Source organism: Triturus cristatus, chromosome 6 (genome assembly GCF_964204655.1).
Source record: "Triturus cristatus chromosome 6, aTriCri1.1, whole genome shotgun sequence".
NCBI lineage: Eukaryota > Metazoa > Chordata > Amphibia > Caudata > Salamandridae > Triturus > Triturus cristatus.
This window is the reverse complement of record NC_140589.1, coordinates 1,239,170,022-1,239,194,037: the sequence shown is the minus strand read 5'-3', so window position 1 is coordinate 1,239,194,037 and position 24,016 is coordinate 1,239,170,022. Positions and strand designations below refer to the sequence as shown.

The 24,016-nt window shown below is 43.1% G+C and overlaps 1 protein-coding gene across 1 annotated transcript in view; it reads left to right on the top strand.

The window, feature by feature from the left end:
* The window catches only part of FH (fumarate hydratase), a 375,622-nt gene that overhangs the window by 255,404 nt on the left and 96,202 nt on the right, over nucleotides 1-24,016 (top strand). The window contains exon 8 of the mRNA XM_085612182.1: nucleotides 1,808-1,935. Coding sequence (XP_085468308.1) covers nucleotides 1,808-1,935 — 128 coding nt within the window. The remainder of the gene's footprint in view (nucleotides 1-1,807; nucleotides 1,936-24,016) is intronic.

Genomic DNA, 24,016 nt, shown 5'->3' with positions numbered 1-24,016 from the left:
GCTGCTCAGAAAGATAAGTACCCTTCTTTCAGTCGTGATTATGCTGTGCATATGCTCGCTTGCCTTTTGTTTGTTTGTTTGTCACATACCTGGCTCCAATTAATCCCTATTTGCTTGTTTCTAAATAAGAATTGAATGTTTTTTCTTTCTTTACTGTCTGAAAAATACCTTTTCAGGGTTTTATGAACATAACCTTTTAAATTTTAAACAGCCGGCGCTGCTATCCCTTGTGCCTCTCTCTTTTCTTCCCCCCTTGCCCCGTGATTGCCGAGACATGACCTAATAGTTTATTTTCCTCGGGCTTGCGTCCATTTAAAAGACGCGACCGCATCCCCGTTGCCTGCCAGTGCTCGGAGTGCGACAGGCATACAAACGCCAATGCTGCCGCATGCCTGTTCCCTGTCAGCGCTTTGAACGCTATCTCGCATACGGCTTGTTCGGCGGAAAGCAATACTCTTTGTGGCCTTAACTGCCCTTTCTTTTGTGCCAAAGGTATGCGCTGTACTTGTAGAGGGCCATGCTCTTGACAGGGATTCACATTTTTTGTTAATAATCTCATTGAATGAGTCCATAGCTTTATCCATGGCCGTAGAGACCATTGACTCAATCTTACCCTCTAGGTTGGTGTGAGTGTTTAGAGACATTGTAAAAATCCCCCCCTTTTTTTTTTTAAATGTAATTAATTCAATTTTAAGGATTAATAGGGTTCTTCCCAAGGTAAACTAGTAGTAAACTAGTAAAAAACCTATATGAATGGTAGAATAGCCCTCAAGGATTACCCTGAGGGGTTAATTTTACAAAGAATTGTGAAAATAGGGCTTAAATTTCCCAGGTAGGGCGAGTCAGAGTGAATTTCCTGCTGGACGACGAGTAGAAACCGATCAAACCACAGCAACTGTCAAGTGTTGACTACGGTAGCTATGGTAACCACCCACGTCTCTTGCGTGCGTGGTTACCCCATGGGGCCTTTCCTTTAATAAATGTCCCCTCCGGGGTACGCGATTGAAAGTGCACTGCGTAAAACGTTTCCGGTCGGCTCCCGTGAGGTGCAGGAGCTCAACCAGAGTGCAGAGAAGAAACGGAGGTATTCTTTTAAATTATTATCCCCTCCGCGGTACGCGTTGAAAGCGTACCGCGGTAGGGGCACAAAGAGTATTGCTTTTTGCCGCACAAGCCGTATTCGAGACAGTGCTCAAAGCGCTGACAGGGAACGGGCGTGTGGCAGCATTGGCGTTCGTATGCCTGTCGCGCTCCGAGAGCTGGCAGGCAACGGGGATGCGGTCGCGTCTGTTTAAAATTTAAAAGGTTATGTTCATAAAACCCTGAAAAGGTATTTTTCAGACCGTAAAGAAAGAAAAAACTTTCAATTCGTATTTAGAAACGAGCAAAGGCAGAAACAATCGCGTAATAGGGTCAATTGGACCGAGGTATGCGACAAACAAACAAAAGGCAAGCAAGCATACGCACAGCATAAGCACGACTGAATGGAGGGTACTTATCTTTCTTAGCAGCAGCAACAAAGAAGGAAGATGGCTGCATGCTCATAGACTATATACTGTAACGGAATGTTGTTTGAAGTTCTATACTCTCTTCATTGTTACTGCTGAGCTGTGGTAATAAAGGAGAGTTGCATAATCTGGGCCTCTGTGTCCTTAATAAAATCCAGATTTTCTGCCCAGTAAGCTGTGAAAAATCTAAATTTTACTTTGTTAATGGTTATAATAAACACTTCAGGATCTAGCCTGTAGTGTACTAAATATTCAGCAGTACTAAATCTAACATGTTCTTTGTTTTTCTTTTTTTACAGGGAAGGTTAACCCTACCCAGTGCGAAGCAGTCACTATGGTAGCAGCTCAAGTAATGGGAAATCACGTTGCTGTGACCGTTGGAGGCAGCAGTGGTCATTTCGAACTGAATGTGTTCAAGCCCATGATTGTAAGCATGAACCCTCCTAAATTGATTCCCTTTGTTGATGGGCCATTGCTTGGACTTGACATACATGCTAATGCGGATTGTAGCATAACAATGATGTGATTTAGTGGCAGAAGTCTATTCCTAGCCACAATGTGATAAGAGGGCAGCGATGGATCAAATTTCTGTATTGCTGGTTTTGAGTAATTTGATCTTTCTCACAGCGCTTTGAGACTATTTCTTTTGCAGTTTCAGTTAATAAAACCCATATTTTGATATTAATTCTCATATTAAATTATGTTACCAGCATCGTATAGCACATTTTCTTCCATGCCTAGAGTTTGATTGTACAAGTGTGGGCTACCATTGCAGGTTTGAGATGTTTAAGTATTGTTAAGGGAGTATTAATTTAGATGAGATCTGTCTGTCTAATATCGTATAGGTCATTAATCATAAAATGTTTATTTCAGGCAGACGATGGTAAAATAACAGCAAACTACAGCAAATATAAATTAGAAATCGCAGAAAGTTATTGTTTATAAGGACTATACTAGAGATGGAATATTGATATGTTTTAATACACAGAAACAAAGTGCATGGATCTTATTGATCTGTGACAGCAAGGAAAATATTTTAATAGAAGAGTGGATAAATAATTGATAGTAGAATCGCACTCCTTACAGTGTTGCAATATGTAATTCACTCCAATACAACAGGAGGGTATTTAATGTCTTATTTTGTCAGCATCAATAAGATGTAAATCATTAAAATCTCACTTTATTATGGTACAATATACATTTTCTGCAAACCTATTTTATTGATAGCAAAAAAGTCAAAATACACCATTTTAAATTGGTATGGAACTTGATGATCTCTGTATAGGAATCAGGTACACAATGATTCATAGCGATAAAAACATTTCCATCCACAGTTAGATAATGCATTCATCAAACCATTAATTGCTATCCTAAAACTCCGCAGCTTAGTCCGAAAAAATCCTTTATATCTCGCACACAGCATAGTACATACATCCACATGGAAGGTTGTTCCTGAAGGCATGGCAAGGCCAAACAGTACGAGCAATGGGCGACGGGGATGGATGGGAGCAGGCCCCAATGGGTAGGTTGGCTCAGAAAACTATACCAGCCCCCCTGTAGATGAGGGGGAAGCAAATTTAGGGGAGGCACCAAGACTCTTTGGCTCACTGAACTTGTTGGTGGGAGGGTGCGGCTGACCTGGCTCCCTCTGCTCTCAACTCCTCCATCACCATTGGGCATTGCCCCGCTTCTCCTCCCAGAGTAGATTTGCTTCTTCATAATCTGCCCATCTCAACAAATCCTCACGCCACCTGGAAACCTGTGGACCCCTCGCACTCTTCCATTTGAGCATGATTTGGTACTTTGTCACGATCAAAGCAAGATCAAGGAACCTTGTGGTGACGTTATGTTTATCTGGTCTCAGGAACAGCCCCAGCAAGCAGGCCACGGGGGGGGGGGGTAAAACCACGCTCTGTGACATTGTTCACGATCAACACCACCGTTCCCCAAAACACTTCCATGTGGGGACAGTTAAACACCATATGTGAAGTCCCGCATTCCCCCCCCATAGTCTCATCTAGGGCAGGGCGATTCCGCTCCTGGGTAGAATATAACGATCCTTTCGGGGGTAAGATATGCCCCATGAATATACTAAAAATTGATCAGTATAAACCGTGCATTGCGGGAGACAAGGGGGACTGCAGACAAAAACGTTTCCCAGTTTTCATCTGCAAGGTGGGTGCCGAAATCTACCACCCAGATTTCTCTAAGAGCCTTGTCTCCGAGATTGCTCTGCGATGCTGTACAGAGCACATGACAGCCTTGCGACGCAGGTGGCTCTTCTTATCCACAGCACCATCTCCTCCAAATGAGCGCAGTAAGCGCGCCTAGAAAAAGGAAGTGACCCGCCGGTAAGACATACTCCTGTAAATCTTAAAACGACCGCATAATCTGAGCGACATATAAATCACTAAGTGTTTTCAGCCCTAGGACCCCCCACTATCCACCGGGTGGCACCCTCCTGGAGAAATCGTCCCAGTCAATGGAGGGGCAGGGCTGGGGAATATGAGGCAGTCACTACTGCTCTTGAAAAATACAGAATACAGCAGTACTTGGCCACTGGTTACTGCGTACAAGGCTCAGCTTGGACTCGTTTAGGCTCTAGAAAGCGGCGCCACAGCCAAGGCAATGGCTGTGTACTTATTTCCTCCAGTGACCCCCCTCCCCCTTGATTCTGCCAGCCACTCATTGGTTGACCCATTGCAATTGGGCCTCCAGATAGTATGCCACAAAGTCTTGGGCTGCTACCCCGCCTCCTGTACCGGGTGCTGGGGCCTCGGAAGCACCACTCTGCGGCGGCCATTCTGCCAGATGAGACCACCTGGTATAGATTGCAGTTCATGAAATATACCTCAGGGAATGATGATGATGGGGAGGGTAGCAAAATAATACAACAGGGGCATGGCTACCATTTTCGCAACAGCTACTCTTCCCCTACCGATAAGGAGAGGATCTCCCAGATTGTATCGACCCCCAGAGCGCTATAATTGCACTACCAAGGTTGCCATCCAGTAAGGCACCCTCCGTCCTGTACATTTGGACTCCCAGATAACAAAAGGAGTTATTCTCCCTTTGTAGTTCCAGCTGCAGAGTATGCCCCGGTGCCCTCCTGCACATTTGTACTCCCAGATAACGAAAGGAGTTATTCTCCCTTTGTAGTTCCAGATGCAGAGTATGACCCCCGTTGCCCTCCTGCAAAGGAAACACACTAGTCTTTTGTCAGTTAACTCTCCGTCCTGAAAAAGCTCCAAACTCCTGTAAGAGACGAATAGCACCCGGGGTATATGAGCTCTGGGTCCCGCATAAAGAACATGTAATCCGTGTACAATGTAATACGGTGCAAACTTGCACGGTGCATAATGCCATCATACGATGCACCTTCGCACGCCCTATTTGCCAGTGGCTCCAACGCCAACATGAATAACAGGGATAAGAGACAGCCTTGTTGCGTCCCCTACCCCACCCCATAGGTGTTCAACACCGTCTCCTCTGCCCTAACCCGCTCCGTAGGATTGTGTACAGCCATCTATCTCATCCATGAAATGAACCCCTCTCCTAGGTGTAATAGGCATAGCGCTGCGTATAAATTAAGCCTGGGCAAAGCACTACGCTACGCTCGCGTAGTTTGCGAAGTTTGCGCGACTTCGCACTACGCGAATTGCACGTAGCACAGTGCAAACAAGTGTAGCGTAGCGGGCATTTTTTGCATGCTCGCGGTCCTCCACGTCAAGTTGGCGACTGCGAGCAAGCAAAATGACATCCCGTCGAGACTTTTTCCTCGTTCGCGAGTGGTCGCGTATGCTCGCGACCGCTTGCGATGAGAAGCTACCAGTCCTCGTTGAGAAAGCTACCGCTCGAGTAAAAATCTACTCGAGCGGCAGAAAACTACAGCTCGCACTGTGCAAGATGCCGTTTTCAATCATTGCACAGTGCCGGATGCTTGTCCGCACTGTGCAATCATTGAAAACGGCATCTTGCACAGTGCGAACAGGGTACTACGCAGTTCGCGAAGTGCTACGCGTAGCTCGCGTAGTGCGAAGTGCACTTTGCGTAGCTACGCGTAGCACTACTTCGCGAACTACTAGAGAGTCAGAGATAGTGGCACTTGCTGTGGGTGGCAGGCATATAAGGCTTTGTAGTATGTGCAGAACACACCATTAATCCCAGCCGGGTCATAAACCGGGGTGGCGTCGCCGGCCCTAATTTCTAGAATTCGGGAATCCGCTTAGTGGGATTCGCCAGCATAGCTAGCAGGGCCCCTGCTTTGTCCAGCTAAGTATGGGCCCTGATCATATCTCTCTAATCAAAGCAGTTGAGTTTCTCTATCAACGCCACCAGCGTTTTCTTTTCTAACAACAAGGAGCAATGCAGAGAGAGATCAGTGTGGCGCTGGCATTCTAATATGTTACAATATCCATGCAACTCATCCACCCAAGATGTGTTTTGTCATATACGATATTCCCCAATGACGTCTTCAGGGCATGTACCACAGTTGCATCTCCAAATGCACAAAATCCCAATATTTAGGTAACTCAAAATATTCCATTTCAGATTATCTGGCTACAAGAGGCTTCCTCTCCTTCTGTGTTACTTCTTGATTTGGAATTTAATTTCTTTCAAATTTTAACAGAATTTATCTCAAAAGTACGCTCTTCTGTTGTCACAAAGTCATAGAAGTGAAGGAGTACATGTAACATATCACTCAAGAAGTCAAGGGGAACGTCCCAGAAGATGAAATGTCTCAGCTCAGGTTTCTTTCATTTTCTTTTATATATAAACTTTCTTTTTCATTAGTAAGCAATTGTATCCATTACAGTAGTATCTTGACATACATAGTTTGAGAAAACATGTGAAAACAAAAAGATGAATGAACAAGGGGCATTGCAGGGCCATTAGAGCGAAACACCGCGGTTAAATGTCAGTGATGTGCAAATAACATGGTCTTGTACAGTTGAAATCAAAACAGCTTGACACCAATCATACAACATTGACACATCCAGTGCCCTTTTTATGTTCCGGGTTTCCTTTCCCCTCAACTCAGTCTGAGGCATGCATGCAGTCGGAAACATTGTATGGGTTCAGCTCTCCCCGCTGTCTGCACTTTCGACTCAGACTGGATATGTGTCCCAAATATCTTGCGGCTTACAGGTTAATGGCCTTAGGGCATTGTAATTATCGGACTGTGTGTTGCAGTATGACATCTGTAAACCATATCATAAACACCGATTGGTTAAAGGGTCTGAGGGAAATTTACAGACCGGCGCGGACAAATCCCCTATTCACTAAATCTATATCAACAAAAAGTCCACGGGTCTCGTGAATCAGAACTGACAGCTAATAACGACAAGACAACAAATTTGTGAAAAAAAGTCCTCTTAAAGAGGACCGAGTCCCATCACCCACCGAGGTGGCATGCTTCATCATTTGGGACCTCCTCTTAACCGCACCTGGTGCAGTTAAGGAGCTACAACTCCTTGCTAGTGTCAAAAGGAGGAGCTCACGGATGTTTTAAATGTGAAAACAGAGGACTAGATCTCCTAAAGATCGATGAAGCTACATGGAGTGTGGTGAAAAGAATGTAATAAGCGTGCAGTGTGTATAAACAGTGTATTAAAATTGACTACCCCAAAAAAAATGTTTATTCAGTATCTCAGTTCAGGAATCTTTTGTAGTATTGGAGTAAATAAAATATTGTTGTGATATTGTAAGGAGTACGAGCCTTCTTTGGTAATTGTAAGGTGATTGATGTCACCTGATTTGGAATTTTAGGGTGCTACGCTGTAGAAGGTTTCTTACACACAAACTTGAAATAAGTATTGTGAATGTAATTTTGAATTAAATTTCAGAGTAGTTTGCTTTTGATACCATAGTTAGCCATTTTTGGTAACAAAACGAACAAGTTACTTCTGTAACTCTTTTTCTGGTGGATGCAGTAGCTGCTTGTGGATTCCTCACCTTTTGAATTATCCCAATGCGTAGCATTCCACTGAAACTTTTCTCCTCCGCTCACCCAGTCGACGAGGATGTCATAATGGGAAGGTTCTGCACGCGACTTCGCGTGCTGTCATCGAGTCATAAGAAGACCTCATCGGCGTGCGGGTGTCAGTTCCACCCATATTTTCCATGCCTTTGAGACGAATTGGATGAACTAACAACCTTCCCACAAGTATACATTGTATACAAAAATACAACCAAATATGGAAATACTACGTCATAAATATTTCCCAAAATCAAATAACCCTATTGTTTAAGCAAATAAATCACATAAAACATTAATTAATTAATTTTCATTATAAGCACACAGGCAACGGGGATGCAGGTGGGTCAGTGAAGAATCCACAGGAGGATACTGTATCCACTAGAAATAGTATTACCGAAGGTAAGTAACTTATTCTTCTGATGGATACATCTGCCTGTGGATTCCTCACCTTTTGAATTGAATCCCCAAGCAGTCTCGCACTGGGAGGAAGTTGCCTGCCTAAACCAAAACATCCTGTAACACAGAACGAGCAAAGTGGCCGTCCCTACTCACTTCCAAATCCAAGCAATAGTGCTTTGCAAAAGTGTGGAGGGCGGCCTAAGTTGCCGCTCTGCAGATATCAACCACAGGGACACTTCTATCCAATGCAGAAGAAAGATGAAGATTTAGCTCTGGTAGAATGAGCACGAATACCTTCAAGAGTCTCCTTCTTAGTAAAGGCGTAGCTGATCTTGATGCACAGGATTATCCACCTGGACAACATTCTTTTGTAGACAGCCATGCCCTTTATCTTGCCCACATATCCAGCCTGGTCATCCAGCCTGAAAGCTTTGGTTCTATCCAAGTAGAAGCTCACTGCCCTGTTGAGGTCCAAACAATGAAGTCTCTCCTCTTCCTTAGAAGGATGCGAGGGAGGGTAGAAAGAAGGTATGGTTATGAACTGCCCCAAGTGCAATGGAGTAACCACCTTAGGCAGGATAGCAGCTCTGGTTCTAAGAACCATCTTATCTGCATGGCAAGAGGCAAAAGGAGGCTTGGACCGAAGAGCCTGCAGTTCATTCACCCTCCTAGCTGATGTGATTGCCACTAAAAATGTAGTTTTAAATGCGAGAAACCTTAAAGGGCAACTATGCAAAGGTTCAAAGGGCGAACCCATCAGAAACTTAAGAGCTAGATTCAAATCCCACTGAGGCATAATAAAAGGAGTGGAAGGAAACTTATTAGTGAGACCCTTAATTAATGTCATAATGTTATAAATATAGGAGATTTAAACAGAGAGGGTTGATCTGGCAAACAAACACCTACAAGGCAGATAAGGAACCTTTAACAGTTGCCACAGCACAAGGGAAAGAGAAAAACTCAGAACATCAGACAAATGGGCATTCAAGGAATCAATTGATTCCTCTCCACACCATTTCACAAATTTTGCCCACCTACCAGCATAGACCGATTTGGTGGTGTCTTCTGGACGATAAAATAACATCCACCACATCCAGTGGTAGAGAAAAAGAACACGGGTTGCCTGTTCAATCTCCAGGCATGAAGATGTAGGCTCTGGAAGTGGGGGTGTAGTACCTGCCTCTGCAATTGGGAGAGAAGGTCTGCCCTTCGAGGGAGACGGAGGGTACAATGAGAAGTAATGATCTGTGTACAACACCCTTCGTGGCCAATCTGGGGCGATCAGTATGACTTGGGCTCGGTCTTGGCAAATCTTCGTCAGAACTAGAGGAATCAAGGGTATGGGGGAAATGCGTAAAGAGGCTGTGAGCCCCAATCCAACTGAAACGTGTCCCATCCCCCCCCCCCACCCAACGCTCCTCGCGTGGATCCTGGAGACTACTCTACCTGGTATCACCCATTGTTGTGATTAACTATAGTATTCTGATTATGTTTGACATACTGTTGTATACCTGCATTGGAAAACCTTGTATGCCTCTCTTGCAACAATAAAAAAGTACGACACAAAAATAATCACTGTGGTCATCAGAGAAGGAGGCTTTCCTTGAGACCGATTACCTGAAACACTCTACCATTGCAGATCCACTGCAGTGTTTCTGGAGATTGTGACCAATTCCTTGAGATCTCGATTGTGTTGAAACCACTGCCTGTGGAGGCACCACTGGAGGTCCCTCACATGCCAGAGTGCATGGCTGACCAACAGAATATAGGAAGCAAACAGACCTAGCAGACGCAGGACCTTAAGGACTGGAACAGACGCTCCATTCTGAAACCGTGGAATCATAGCCTTGATGTCCTGAACCCTCTGTGGAGGTGCGAAGGATCGACTCACTGTAGTGTCCAGCACTGCCTCTATGAACAGGTTGTGCTGAGAGTGCACCACGTGAGATTTGGGTTCATTTATTGAAACTCCCAAGCTGAACAACAGCTGTGTTACACTGCCATCACCTTTGGGAAAACTCGAGGTACGGAAGGAAGGCCAAACGGAAGGACTGCAAACTGATAATGCGGAGTCCCCATAAAATGGAGATATTTCTGATGCGACTACAGAATGGGAATGGGAAAATACGCATCCTGTAAATAGATCAACGCCATCAAGTCTTCCTTCTCCAGCTTGAAAAGAACCTGTGCCAGGGTTAACATTTTAAACGTCTTCAGTTTTTTAATTTCTTTTATTTTTATAATTTTATTGATTTTTGTTTTGACGTTACATTGTGGCCAATATGTCCTATCCAAACTTGCAGTGCAATAACAACTCGCTGCCCACCCCCCATGACACCTTCAGAAATTACAAAGTCAACTCCACCATCCTTCTCATGAACACCATTTTAAAGCTCTCTACATGAAGGATCTGAATTTGTAGTAGGATGCCAGGAGCCTTATAGACCACCGCCATATTGCCGTATTTCTGTGTCGAGAAGGGAGTCCACCGTGGGGACCAGTGCCAAAACGATACCTCTGTTGTATGCCCACCACTGCCATATCTTTGCATGTTTCTGCGGGCACCCCCTGACACGGTACACCGCTATTTCCATGCCCATACAATGATTAATTCCTTGCATCCAGGTGCCTACTGTGGGCGGTAACGAACGAGTTACTTACCTTCGGTAACGATTTATCGGGTAGAGGCACAGTCTAGCCGCAGATTCCTTAACTTAAAATATCCCCCAGGCATCAGTCTGGATCTGGATATTTTTTCCAGCAGTACCCGCGTGCTCCGGGGGACGGCGCCGCATGGCTCTACCCTGACGTCGTCCATGGATATGACGTCAGTGGAGCCATACAAGTCCCTCCTGGTGGGCTGATGTCCGTTTTCTACTGTGAATCTTTTCCGCGTCACAACGTAGATCCACTACTAAAACTGAGAGAGTGCAGGAACAGTGTGCAAAAAAAGATCAAAAATCATTGAAACAACATTGACAATAAACAAAATGACGAAAAACATCATTATGCATGTCAGAGAAAAAACACATTAGACCGCAAGGGACTGAAGGGAAAGAGCAGAGTACACACCCTCAGAAGCAGTCTCGACGAAGCGAAGAACCATACTGTCCTCCGAGGCAAAACAGCAATAGGAATGAATGGCATGGTAAACGACAAGTAGTCTGCAACCATATGAATGTTACTGTAATGAGCAACCAGACTGTAACAACATGACTTATGGGAATAGACCACATATCTACAACAACGGAGAAGGTGCAGTAAAACGCCCCAGAAATGACCTATTTACTGCAGCATAGCCACTAGACCCCACAATAATGGAGAGAAAAGAGCAAGAAGAGGGTAGGGGGGCATGATCAACTTCATGCTGGAAGAACCAGGGTGTAAGTGCGTGGATGGATAAAGGAGCCCACCACCCATGAACGAGAATGGGTGGAGAAGCAACATGAAAAGCAGGATGACACATCCTGACCCAGGAAGGAGGTGAATTAGACCAACCCGCAGGAAGACTAGAACCACCTGGAAAAACACCAGTGGGTAAGAACCCAACCTGAAAAGGCCCTCGCAGGGCGGGGAGGACAGGCGGGCGTTAAGGAATCTGCGGCTAGACTGTGTTGCTGCAGATCGGCGCATATAAAATCTCCCTACTTCCACGGACAGAGTAAATCCACAGTCACGCGCACATATACTCATCATACGCTAGGGCCCATCACACTGACATCCATTCCATTACTCTATCCACACTGAATATAAGAGAGAAACCTAAACCAATCTGCATCTAAAGCGAGGTCAATGCGACCATAAAGAAATTGTCCTGAGTCATGATTTTAAACATAGGAAATACATTTGAAACTCAATAAATGACAAAGAAATAACCACCCGACACTGGAATTCAAACAAATGGTTGTTTATCTAAATTAGTTCAAATGAAAGTCAATCAATAGCAAAATCATTATTCTCATAGTTACCTATTCTAGCTAAATGGGTCAGGACAGGTCTCTCAATAAAGTCTCCCGAGTCGCCGTCCTCACGATCAGCATCGATCCTCACGAACATAGGTTCAGGAAGAAGTGGCCTTAGACCCTCCCTAGACTAACATTATTTATAATAAAACTTGCAAAATAAAAGTAACAAACAAACTCTGAATGTCCGTTGAGCCGAGCGAGCAGGAAAAGATGTCATTTAGCAACATTTAGAAAACCTCCGCTCAGAAAAATCACAAAAATAAAAACACGGAAGAAGGAAACTCGAGCTGAGGGAACGATACATTTATAAATGCTCTTCCTTGGTACCATAGTGAAGCCACCGCGAGTTATCTCAGTTCATTGTGGCTTTATTCTTTTCCAAGGGCAAATGGAAGCAACCCGGAGCTGCTGTCCTCACGGAAACTTTTAATTCAGACAGAGGCTGTGGTCAGGTGACTTCCAACCATGTTCAGCAAGGCCTTGTGTCAAATCTCAATCACTCGAGTGCAGGCTGTAAATAGCGGCCATCTTGGTTTAGGCCAAAACGGACCATCTTAATTAAAAGAAACACAAAACAACGTTACCACATCGTAATGATTATACAGTGTTAATTCCCACTAATACCCCTATGTGTATGTATTTATCTAGCCGTCTGCAACACAAAGAAGCATTAGAGCACGTTATTTAAAAGCGCAAACACAAAACAAATAGCACCTTTGCGACACTCATTTAATTAATTTGCTCACCAATTTAGTTCACGTATTAATAAAGCAACATATATGCATTCCCGCGTGTAATTTTCTCAATATTAGTAATGTTGGTTAATCAAGACTTTTAACAAAATTAATATTAATGATTATAAATTAGTAATTTTAATCATGACATATAACATAAACTGGAGTTTAAATCTCAATAAATTTTCAATAGAAAACCCTGCTCCAGCAATCCCCCCTTTGGTGATATATATCACCACAAAAACCAACCCCCAAAAAAAATGTAGTCCCAATTTTTAGGAGAAATTGAAAATGTCTTTTATGACACAACATTAAACACCAGATTCTCTTTCATCATCCCTCTTCGACTCCAAATAAACACTCTCCCTCAATTCTTCTAATTCTATTTCTTGTGGGTCTCTCTTTGACCTCTTTTGTTTCTTTGCAGTATTTCCTCTAATTATTCTCTTTTTCCCTCCCCTGTTTTTACAACACAAACACCCTAATCTAAGCAGCAATAAAGCAACAATCACACATGTCAAAGGAAATAATATCTTACCAATAATGGTACTACCTATTTTAGCAATAAAACTCTTAACAGCTAGTAGCTTATTAGCTATTTTAGTCCAGATACTTTCAGCTTCCAGTGGTACTAATTCTTCATGCAAATCAGTAATATTTTTGATATAAACCTTTAGGTCTTTGCTTTCGTCAGGAATGTAAGTGCAACAATGTTGAACTTTCAGCATTCCACATACTCCACCCTCCTTGGCCAATAGAATATCAAGGGCAAGTCGATTTTGCATAGACATGGCACGTACGGCAATCATCTCCGTATTTACCAAAAGAAACCCTCCAGCGGTACTTGTCGATGAGCGATCCACCACTGTTGACAGTTTCCGAATTCCATATGCATTTAAAGAAATTCCCACTGCTGGAATTAAAGCTCCAAAAATATCACCTACAATTTCTGACCAAGTTTCTCTCTTAAAACGTGTTAATAGATTAATGTGTTCTACATCTTCTATTCTATCTATATGAAAAATCTTTGGAAAGACCAGGCCAACATAACACGTGCCATACCAATGGTCAGGCAACCTGTAATAAGCCCTATTCCCACAAATATAATACACTCCTGGGAAAACTGGATCTTCTCCACCTTTAAAACCCCATCCCGTTGCAATAAAGTATGTATCATGACACTCACTAGTCCCAACAAAATGATTATCATATTGGGATCTCCTTCTGGTAATGCATAGTTTACCCTTCTGTGGTCCATCTAAAGCCAAAGTTGGACTGGCCCATCCTTCAACTCTTTTCCCATCTCAATATCCCATATTGTCTCACTCACTTCATATTTCCCTGCCTTCTCATGCATGCTCACTCTCCTTTCCTCTACCAAGTCTAGGAAAGCCTTTTCCTCTTCCTTTAAACTACAGGTTAAATTGTTTCTAAAAATGTTAATTCTTCTGCCTCAATAAAAATCTCACCAAAAATGTTAGCTTCTTTAGCTGGATTCAGCTTCGCATTCATAGGTAATTGCCCAAAAATGTTATCTTTGTTTGACATCTCATAATCTATTTTCCCTAACAGATAAAAAACACTACTTAGCACACTACATGAAATCCCATACATAGCTGGTAAATGGTGATAAGTAACACCCTCTGAAACGGACGCAGGTAATTGCATACAAACGTAGCAATCCCTAACTTCCATTGTCTTTACGTATTCGTACAACAACTTTGAAAAAACATTGCTAGAAAAATCATTAATTGACCTATCTTTATGTATGTAAATGTTACTACTTCTAGTTGGAACTACTTTTTGTGAATTCTTCTCCGTTAGTTATATTCTCAGTATGCATTCCAAAAGTGTCTATTGTAACCCTAAAAGTAACTAATAAAGCTAGTACACCCCATAACAGCATTGACAATCCAGTACAGCAGCAGCACATTCTACACCATCTTTTCAAGAAGGCACATCTACTTTGATTATTTTCTGTGTTAGCCATTTTACTACTTTGGCAGTGTCTTTTGACTTAGCCTCTTCTACTCCACTACTGAAACACTAGAACACTAGATTATTTCAAACAGCTAATTTCAGACTTTTTCTTTTCACTTTTCTCCAAGTGACTCCTTCAGTTCACTCAGTTTGGATTTTCATCACTTTTCACTTCTTCTTCAGCAACATCAAATTGTATCAGATCTTCAACAACATCCTGTGCATCCGACTCTTCTCCAATGTCAGTCAGGATAACTTTCAGGATTCCAACAGTTTTCTCCTCAACCTCTTCTCGTACGGTCCCCTCTGGATTTCCTTGACTCTTCGCCTTCAGACAGTGCCACGTACGTCCATTCCGGTGACCTATACTTCTGGTTAGGTTTTCTGATTCTCTTGATCTCCTCTGGTTCTTTTGAGATCTTTTGTTTTTCACCTTTTGCTTGATTCTGACTCGACACCTCGTTCACCTGTTCAGCTTTCGATGAACTTGAACTTGCTCGTGTCAGTCTGTACCTTAGCCTCTTTATTCTGTTAGGCCAAAGATCTCCTCTTGCACTCCTCTTCGGTCTCACTTCTTTATTATTTCTCTCTCCAATCCAAGTTCTCTTTCTCAGAACTCGACCCTCTGATTTCTCATTCTCACTCTCATCTGATTCTGTCTCATTTGCCTCTTGTCCATGAACAATTCTCCTTTGCTCCACAGTCTTTTCCACCACCGATTGAGATTTCCCTAATTCTGTCCCTCCTCGGGTCTCCGACACGCAATCTTCTTGCTGTCTACTTATCCCTTCACCTAGCTTATCAGGAATGTTCCCTACACCTCCTCGGGGGTTTTCCGCAATCTGTCCCTCTCTATCTTCTACTGACCCTGCTTCTTCAGGTGTAATCTCAAGTGGATTTTCAACCTCCTCATCTGATTCAGGTGTTATCTCTGTGGAATTGCTCTCTTCTCCTCTTTCTTCTCCACTGTTCGTTGGAACTTCAGGCACTCTTACAGAATCTGATCTCTCCTCTGAGACTCTCAATGTTTCTCTTGAAGCCTCTCTTGGAAAGAAAAAAGAATCACCTGACTCTTTCTCCTTCCCCCCTTTCAGGATTCTTTTTTCTTCTCACTGGTTCAGTTTCTACATCATCACTGGAATCTGACTCTTCAAAATACTCCTTACCAGTCCCATCCTTTGGATTTGGAACTCTCAGAGTATGACTTGCATGAACCCAGTTCTTCACACCAGCACACTTTACTGCAGTTGTCGTAGTCAGAATGACTTGTCTTGGCCTTCCCCACCTTGGAACCAAGCAATTTCTTCTCCTGTGCACCTTAATCCTCACCCAGTCCCCTGGACTCAGATCATGGGCTTGCTTCTTCTCAAGTGTGGTAGCGTCTTCTCCAACCTGGTGAAACACAGAATGAACTGCGTCAGCCAGGCCTTTACAGTAATCCAAAATCATGTCATCAGTTATTGTCATCAACTTATTGACAGGCACGAATGCATGTCTCATCGCACGTCCCATTAATATTTCATGTGGACTCAACCCTGTGGTGCTATCTGGAGTAGACCTAATAGTCATTAGCACTAGAGGCAAGACATCAGGCCATTTCATTCCAGTGGCTAAACACATCTTACCAATTCGGTTTTTGATTGTGCCATTCATCTGTTCAACTACACCAGAAGCCTCTGGTCTGTATGCACAATGTAGCTTCTGCTGTATGCTCAATGCTTCACAAATTAAACCCATGAGCTCATTGTAGAAGTGTCCACCTCTGTCTGACTCAATTGTCACTGGGAACCCGTACCTAGGAATCAACTCTCTTAACAGTAACTTTGCAACTGTTATTCCATCATTCCTCCTAGTCGGATAGGCCTCCACCCATCTTGAGAACAAACAGACTACCACTAGAACATACCTCAATCTGTTCACTTGGGGCATTTCAGTGAAATCTATTTGCATTCTGGTAAAAGGACCTCCTTCTCTGCCTATTGTTCCTAGGCTCACCACTGTCTTTTTCCCTGTATTGAACTGCTGACAAATCAAACATCTTTGACAGATGCTTTCTGCAATTAGCCTGAACTTTGCATTGTACCAGGTTTGTTTGAATGACCTAATCATTGCGTCCCTCCCCAGATGTCCCTGACCATGGTACATCCTTGCCATTGTTGACAGCATGCTATTTGGCATGACTGGTCTACCATCTCTATAGATCCAAACATGATCTGTCTCCCTTGGGGCACAACCTGTCTTGATCCAATCTCTCATTTCCTCATCTCCTGCCTCATCCTGCAACTGTTTCACTTCATCCCACGTTTCTAGGACATTAGTAAACATCACAGAACAAAAAGACATCTCCTTTTCTCGTCCCCTGTTAATTGAATTATTGTTCTTTGCACAATACTGTGCTATGTCATTGGCAAAACGATTACCAAGAGTAACAAAATCATCTCCTTGTCCATGAGCAGCACATTTCACAACTGCTAATTCTTTAGGCAGCTGTATCGCCTCAAGCAATTTCCCAATCACTTCAGCATTCTTTATTGGAGTCCCACTCGACGTCAAGAAACCTCTCTGAAGCCAAAGTTGGCCAAAATCATGAACGACTCCAAATCCGTACTGACTATCAGTCATCACAGTCACTCTCAGATTCTTCCCAATCTTGCAAGCCTTTGTCAATGCCACCAATTCAGCCACTTGAGCAGATCTCACTCCTTTCAAAGACGAAGCTTCCATAACTTCTGAAACCTTGCACACCGCATATGCTGCACTCGGCACACCATCATCAGTTCTCAGACATGATCCATCCACAAACAGCACATGATCACTCTCAGGTAATGGCAAGTCTCTTATGTCTGGTCTAGGTTTTGTGCAGTAGTCAAGCACATCCAAACAATCATGATCAACATCATCTCCCACATTCACATTGTCAGCATCTGGCAACAAAGTTGCTGGATTCACATTCACACATCTCTCGAGAGTCACATTTGATGCTCCCAGAATGATTTTCTCATATTTAGTCAGCCGACTGTGTGACATATATTGAGTCCTGCTTCTTGTCAAAAGAATTGCCACATCATGAGGTACGAATACCCATACAGGATATCCCATTATTATACCCTCACTCTGTTCCAAGCTTCTGCATGTAGCAGCTACTGCTTTCAGGCAACCTGGCAAACCCACAGCTACGGGATCAAGTGTCGATGAGAAGTACGCAATTGGCCTTCTCAGTTGCCCATGTTTCTGAATTAACACTGAAAGTGCACATCCATTTCTCTCACTGCAGTACAACTCAAACTCCTTTTCATAGTCTGGCATTCCCAAAGCAGGAGCTTCACACATTCTGCTCTTTAACTCTTCAAATGCTGCCATTTGTTCTGCATCCAATTCCAATGGGTCTTTCACTTCACTTTTAGTCAGTTTAATCAGTGGCTTTGCTATCAGGGAGAAATAACTTATCCACTGACGACAATAACCCACCATCCCCAGAAACATCCTCACTTCTCTCTGGGTCATCGGGGCTCTCATTCCTCTAATAATTTTGATCCTGTCATCGGTCACCTTTCTCAGACCCTTTTCAATATTGTGTCCAAGATAATGCACCTCTTTCTTGCAAAATTGCAATTTGGCTGGAGATACCTTTAACCCTCCATCTGCCAGATGATTCAGTAAAGCTATAGTATCTACTTCACAAGCTTCACGTGTCTTCGATGCCACAAGTAGGTCATCGATGTACTGTACTAGTACTGAGCTCTCAGGCATGATCAAACTCTCCAATGATTTTTTCAACAACTGATTGAATATCGAAGGACTCTCTGTATACCCCTGTGGGATACGACACCATGCTAAAATACGCTGTCCAAACCGAAATGCAAAAATCGGCTGGCTGTCATGATGTAATGGAATTGAAAAGAAAGCATGACACAAATCAATCACCGTATACCATTCAGCATCATGAGGAATCTGATACAAAATCACTGAAGGATTTGGCACAATGGGACAACATGCCACCACAATTTTGTTAACCTTTCTCAAATCTTGTACAATCCTGAACTTTCCATTAGGTTTCTTTAGCCCCATTATCGGTAAATTACACGGGCTACTCAGTAACTCTCTCAAAACACCCTGTTGAATCATCTTGTCAATTATAGGAGTTATTCCTTCAATTATCTCTGGTGACAATCTGTACTGTGGGATATTAGGATAAACAATCCCTTCTTTCACTGAAATCTTCACTGGATCTACATTATTCATCAATCCCACATCTTCTCCAGTAAAATCCCAAACTGCTGTTTTTACTGTGTGTCTCAACTCCTGAGGCAAATCATCTGGATTAAACACAGCATATGCACCAACAATCTCACTCTCTCTATTGTCTAGAGTCATCCTGTACAAGACATCCTCATCTGGTGTCTCAAAAGCTATTCCATCCGGAGTACAGAAAATTGTACAATTCATCTTGCACAATAGGTCCCTACCTAACAAGTTCACTGGACTAGTATCAGACTACGAACCTGTGCATGTCTGAAAATTTCCCTATTCTTACCCTTACTGGTTCAGTAAGACGAGTCTTAATCTGTGTATTAGCTACACCAACCACTTGGATTGCTTCGTCCGAGAGAGGAAGATGTCTAATATCTGCTGACCTGACAGTTGATCTCGTCGCTCCTGTGTCTACCAAAAAAGTAAAACACTCCCCATTTATTTTCCCATCTACAAATGGTCCTGCCTGGTCTATTTCTAGAGTTGCACCAAGTATGCACTCTTCCTCCTCTCTTCGGCACCGTCAATAATCCCCTTCAGACTCACTCCCCTCATTCTTTAACCAGTACTGCTGTACCAGGTTAGAACGTCTCGGTTTGTTTACCTGCTCATCATTGTAGAATCCTGAGTCCTGGTTATACTTTTGGGACCCTCTATTCTGCGGCAAGGGCGGTTTTGGCTCTTGGCTCTGCTGTCTGACAACCTTCTGCTGTTGTTGCTGTTGATTACACCCCTCGTTTTGCACCTGTTGATTCAAGGGTTTATTCTCATTACTCACTAATGGTGGATTGGTACACTCGGATCTCCAATGCCCCAATTGTCCACAGTTGTGACAAGGGAACTTTTTCTTTGCCTCTTCTAGATTCCCTTTCCCTCTTCCTGCATATCTGGGTCTATTTCCTTGATTATTAGTTTGTTCCACCATCTGTGTTTCTTGTCTTTCAGCAACCTTCACCTGTGCCCACATTGCTTTCTCTTTCAGCTTTCTCTGTTTTGCCTCAATCTCATCACTGAAGTACTTTGCATGTCTCAAGATTTCATCAATCTTTTTACTCTGCCAATCAACTGTATGCTCACGTATTCTTTCACTGATTTCAGGTCTCAGGCCATGTACAAATCTGTATACAAAATGACTCAAATCCTTGTCACCCAGGTGTTCATCTCCACTGAACTGTTTAAAAGCCAGTATCAGCCTTTCATAAAAAGCATGAACTGATTATTTTGCTTCCTGATGTGTTCGATCTATCTTAACCCAGTCTGTCTCTTTCGGGGGTACCTTATTTTTCAGTAACACAATTACCTGGTCATACTTCTTCATAACCTCTGGGTCTGGTGCTCCCGTTTTCGGATCTCTTGGATACTCCTTAGCAGGCCAATCTACAACTATTTTACACTCTGCCCACAAGTCTGCTGGAACAATTATATCAAACAGACTATTCAGGTCAATCCACAGCACTTTTGACAATTTCACAAACCTGTCTACCTGCCTATACCACTCGACGGGCTTTTCTCTCAATCGAGGGAAATCATTCGTAAATGACAAAATATCCTGTCTAGTCCATGGGACATGTACATATCCTCCTCCAGGAATCTCTCTCATAGGATAAGCATCCACTGTTTTCTCTCTTTATCTCATAGGGAAAGCTGAGTAAGTCCTGTCCACTGAATCTTCCCTTTTCTTGTACCACCTATCCTTCCATTTTTCCACATCACCCCATTTTCGCAATAAGGCAATAATTTCCTTAATCTGCCCTGTTCTGCCAACACCATTTAGATTCTCAATGTCCTTGTCGGTGAAATCCACCCTGTAAGGTTTCTGCAAAGCTTTTACCTTATCCATGTCAACTCCTTGTTCACTCGCTATTGCTTTTAACCTGTCATGTGTACTCTTAGCCCTCCAGGTGATACTCTTGCACATAAATAACAACTCTCCATCATGATGGTTTTTTAATATTTCTGTAGGAATTGTTCCTGCAATAAGCTCCTCCAATTCTATGCGCAACCTGGCTACATCAATTGCCTGTGAATCTTTATCCTTCTTTTGAAGAACTTTCAACCAATCATTCAAATCTTCAGCTGTTATTTCAGTAGACTTTTTCACTGCACCCACTTGTTCTGCCATCCTCTGGGGTTCCAAAATCGTTCCTCCCAAACAACCAGTATTCAATCCTGAATTAGGCTGCACATCTGATCCTCCACTACACGTGTCATGTCTCGACTGCCTCAAATTATTTTCACCCATCCTCATTCTTGATTCTTCCAAAGTGCAAGAACCAACCAAACCATTACCTACATAGGGAACTGTCAAACCATTTTCACCCATTCTTTGTTTATCAAAAATAGGCACAACCGGACCAATTGTTACAGGCACTGTAACTGCTTCAAGATTTTTCGTCAGCTCTCTAATTTTCTCATTCAGCTCAGATGTGGTTCTGGCTAATTCTCTTGTTTTGTCATCACCGATTCGATGCTCTCGCTCTTGCTCTCTCTCTCTCTCCCTTTCCGTGAAAGAGCTACCACTTTTCAGATCAGGTGTCACAACCTCAGTTTTAACAATTCGTAAAGTATCTCTTATTGGAGTAGCGACTGGCGTGCTCTCTTCTGGTTCTGGTCTATATGGAGGTGGTCTCTTGTAAATCATGTCATCCAAGACCTCATCCTCATAATCATTAGCCCCATACCTTCTCACTTCTGTATCAGGCACCTTTTCTGCACCTTTCCTCCCTTCCGTTTCTTCAACAGTTCTCATAGGATATAATCCCTCTGACATACTAGCATCACGCCATCTCCTCATTCGATCATGATGAGTCTCACAATCATATTTCCTCCCGAACATGTACCTATAATTGCCTCCACTCCTCTGCTTTTCTCGCTCATGCACCTCATCTTCCCATTCCACCAACGCCTCGAACTGTGTCGGCCTTGGTCTAGGCTCTAGACACATCATTTTTTCCCGTAAATTTCTCAACACGGCCAAATTAAATGAACCATGTTCCGGGAACGCTAAGACACCATCCTCTTTAGTATACTTAGCCCAGTTATCTAACCATATACAGGTATGATACCCATATTTCGCAACCATGAAGTATGCAGGAGTTCTTGTCGGAGGTAGCAATTCACTTTCTCTAGTTATGTTTTTATCCTTGTCGAACCATCTTTTAATTTTACCGAACAAGGATTTCTTCTTCTTTTCCTCCGGTTGGTAATACATTTTAACGTTTACCAATATTCTCTAGTCCCTTCCGCAACTGTACGATCTTTTGTCCAATAACAGCGCGACTCACACCAACGCACCAATCATGGAACGTCTACGTCACCCTGTACTCCTTCCAATCCCTGCGCGGCTCACACCAACGCACCAATCCCAGCGCGAGCACTATTCCAATCCACTGCCCAATCACAGCGCGGTCTGTATGACGTCAGTAATCGCTGACTGCAGCTTCTGCTCTGTCTTCTGTCACTCGTCTACCCCTCCTTTACAAAGCCTTCTCAGTAGACTTCGTTTCAGATTCTAGAAAATCTATTAGTTACAACATATAAACATCTCCATTGTCTGCTTCGCTAACCACAGAATAGCAAAGGAAGTCTTTCTCACAAGAATTCCGATTCTCTCTAGAACAGCGCTTGCCTCTGCCCTACCACGGAATTATTACTTTCGCTGACACAGTAGCACATCCCTCTACTCTGCCCTTCTAACATGCATCCATTAACTGTTTCCTCTAGGACTGCTCCAAAGAGTCTCAAAATCAACTAAATGCTCATACATTCATGCACTTTCACACCAGAAAATGTAGCACATGCACACAGAATCCTGCCTTTCCCGAGAACAGCGAACAGTCTGTCCCACTACAGAATTATAACACGCGTTAACCAAGCAGCGCTTACCTCTGCCCAGTCCTAAAGACAAGCTCAGAGAATATCTATTACTCCTCCAGCGATAAGCTTTAACGGCGAACCTTACGGATCCCTGGGACTTAAGACCAGAGTTTCACAGATAACCTTCGCTACCATACGCACTCCTTTTATACTGAAAATATGTCTCTAATAGTAACACACGACGATGTCACTGATTCCGAACCCAGACAATGTGACGCGCAACTTCAATTGTCACACGTTTTTCCCCGCATACGTACAGGGCCAACAATCCTGTTTTTTCCGAGAGCAGCACTCACTTCCCTCTGCCCTACTACGGAACCGTCACCAGCTCCCCACGTTCCAGAAGCCGTACACACTACATAAAACTCAATACGACGATCTCAACATATAGTATTAGTACATATACCAACATCAATCAATAAATCAATGAATCAAAAAGCCTACGTACAAGCAATCTATCAGATCAAGACAATAATCTCAAACCATCATACTGCTACCAGGAAACTGCTGCAGATCGGCGCATATAAAATCTCCCTACTTCCACGGACAGAGTAAATCCACAGTCACGCGCACATATACTCATCATACGCTAGGGCCCATCACACTGACATCCATTCCATTACTCTATCCACACTGAATATAAGAGAGAAACCTAAACCAATCTGCATCTAAAGCGAGGTCAATGCGACCATAAAGAAATTGTCCTGAGTCATGATTTTAAACATAGGAAATACATTTGAAACTCAATAAATGACAAAGAAATAACCACCCGACACTGGAATTCAAACAAATGGTTGTTTACCTAAATTAGTTCAAATGAAAGTCAATCAATAGCAAAATCATTATTCTCATAGTTACCTATTCTAGCTAAATGGGTCAGGACAGGTGTCTCAATAAAGTCTCCCGAGTCGCCGTCCTCACGATCAGCATCAATCCTCACGAACATAGGTTCAGGAAGAAGTGGCCTTAGACCCTCCCTAGACTAACATTATTTATAATAAAACTTGCAAAATAAAAGTAACAAACAAACTCTGAATGTCCGTTGAGCCGTTGAGCAGAGCGAGCAGGAAAGGATGTCATTTAGCAACATTTAGAAAACCTCCGCTCAGAAAAATCACAAAAATAAAAACACGGAAGAAGGAAACTCGAGCTGAGGGAACGATACATTTATGAATGCTCTTACTTGGTACCATAGTGAAGCCACCGCAAGTTATCTCAGTTCATTGTGGCTTTATTCTTTTCCAAGGGCAAATGGAAGCAACCCGGAGCTGCTGTCCTCACGGAAACTTTTAATTCAGACAGAGGCTGTGGTCAGGTGACTTC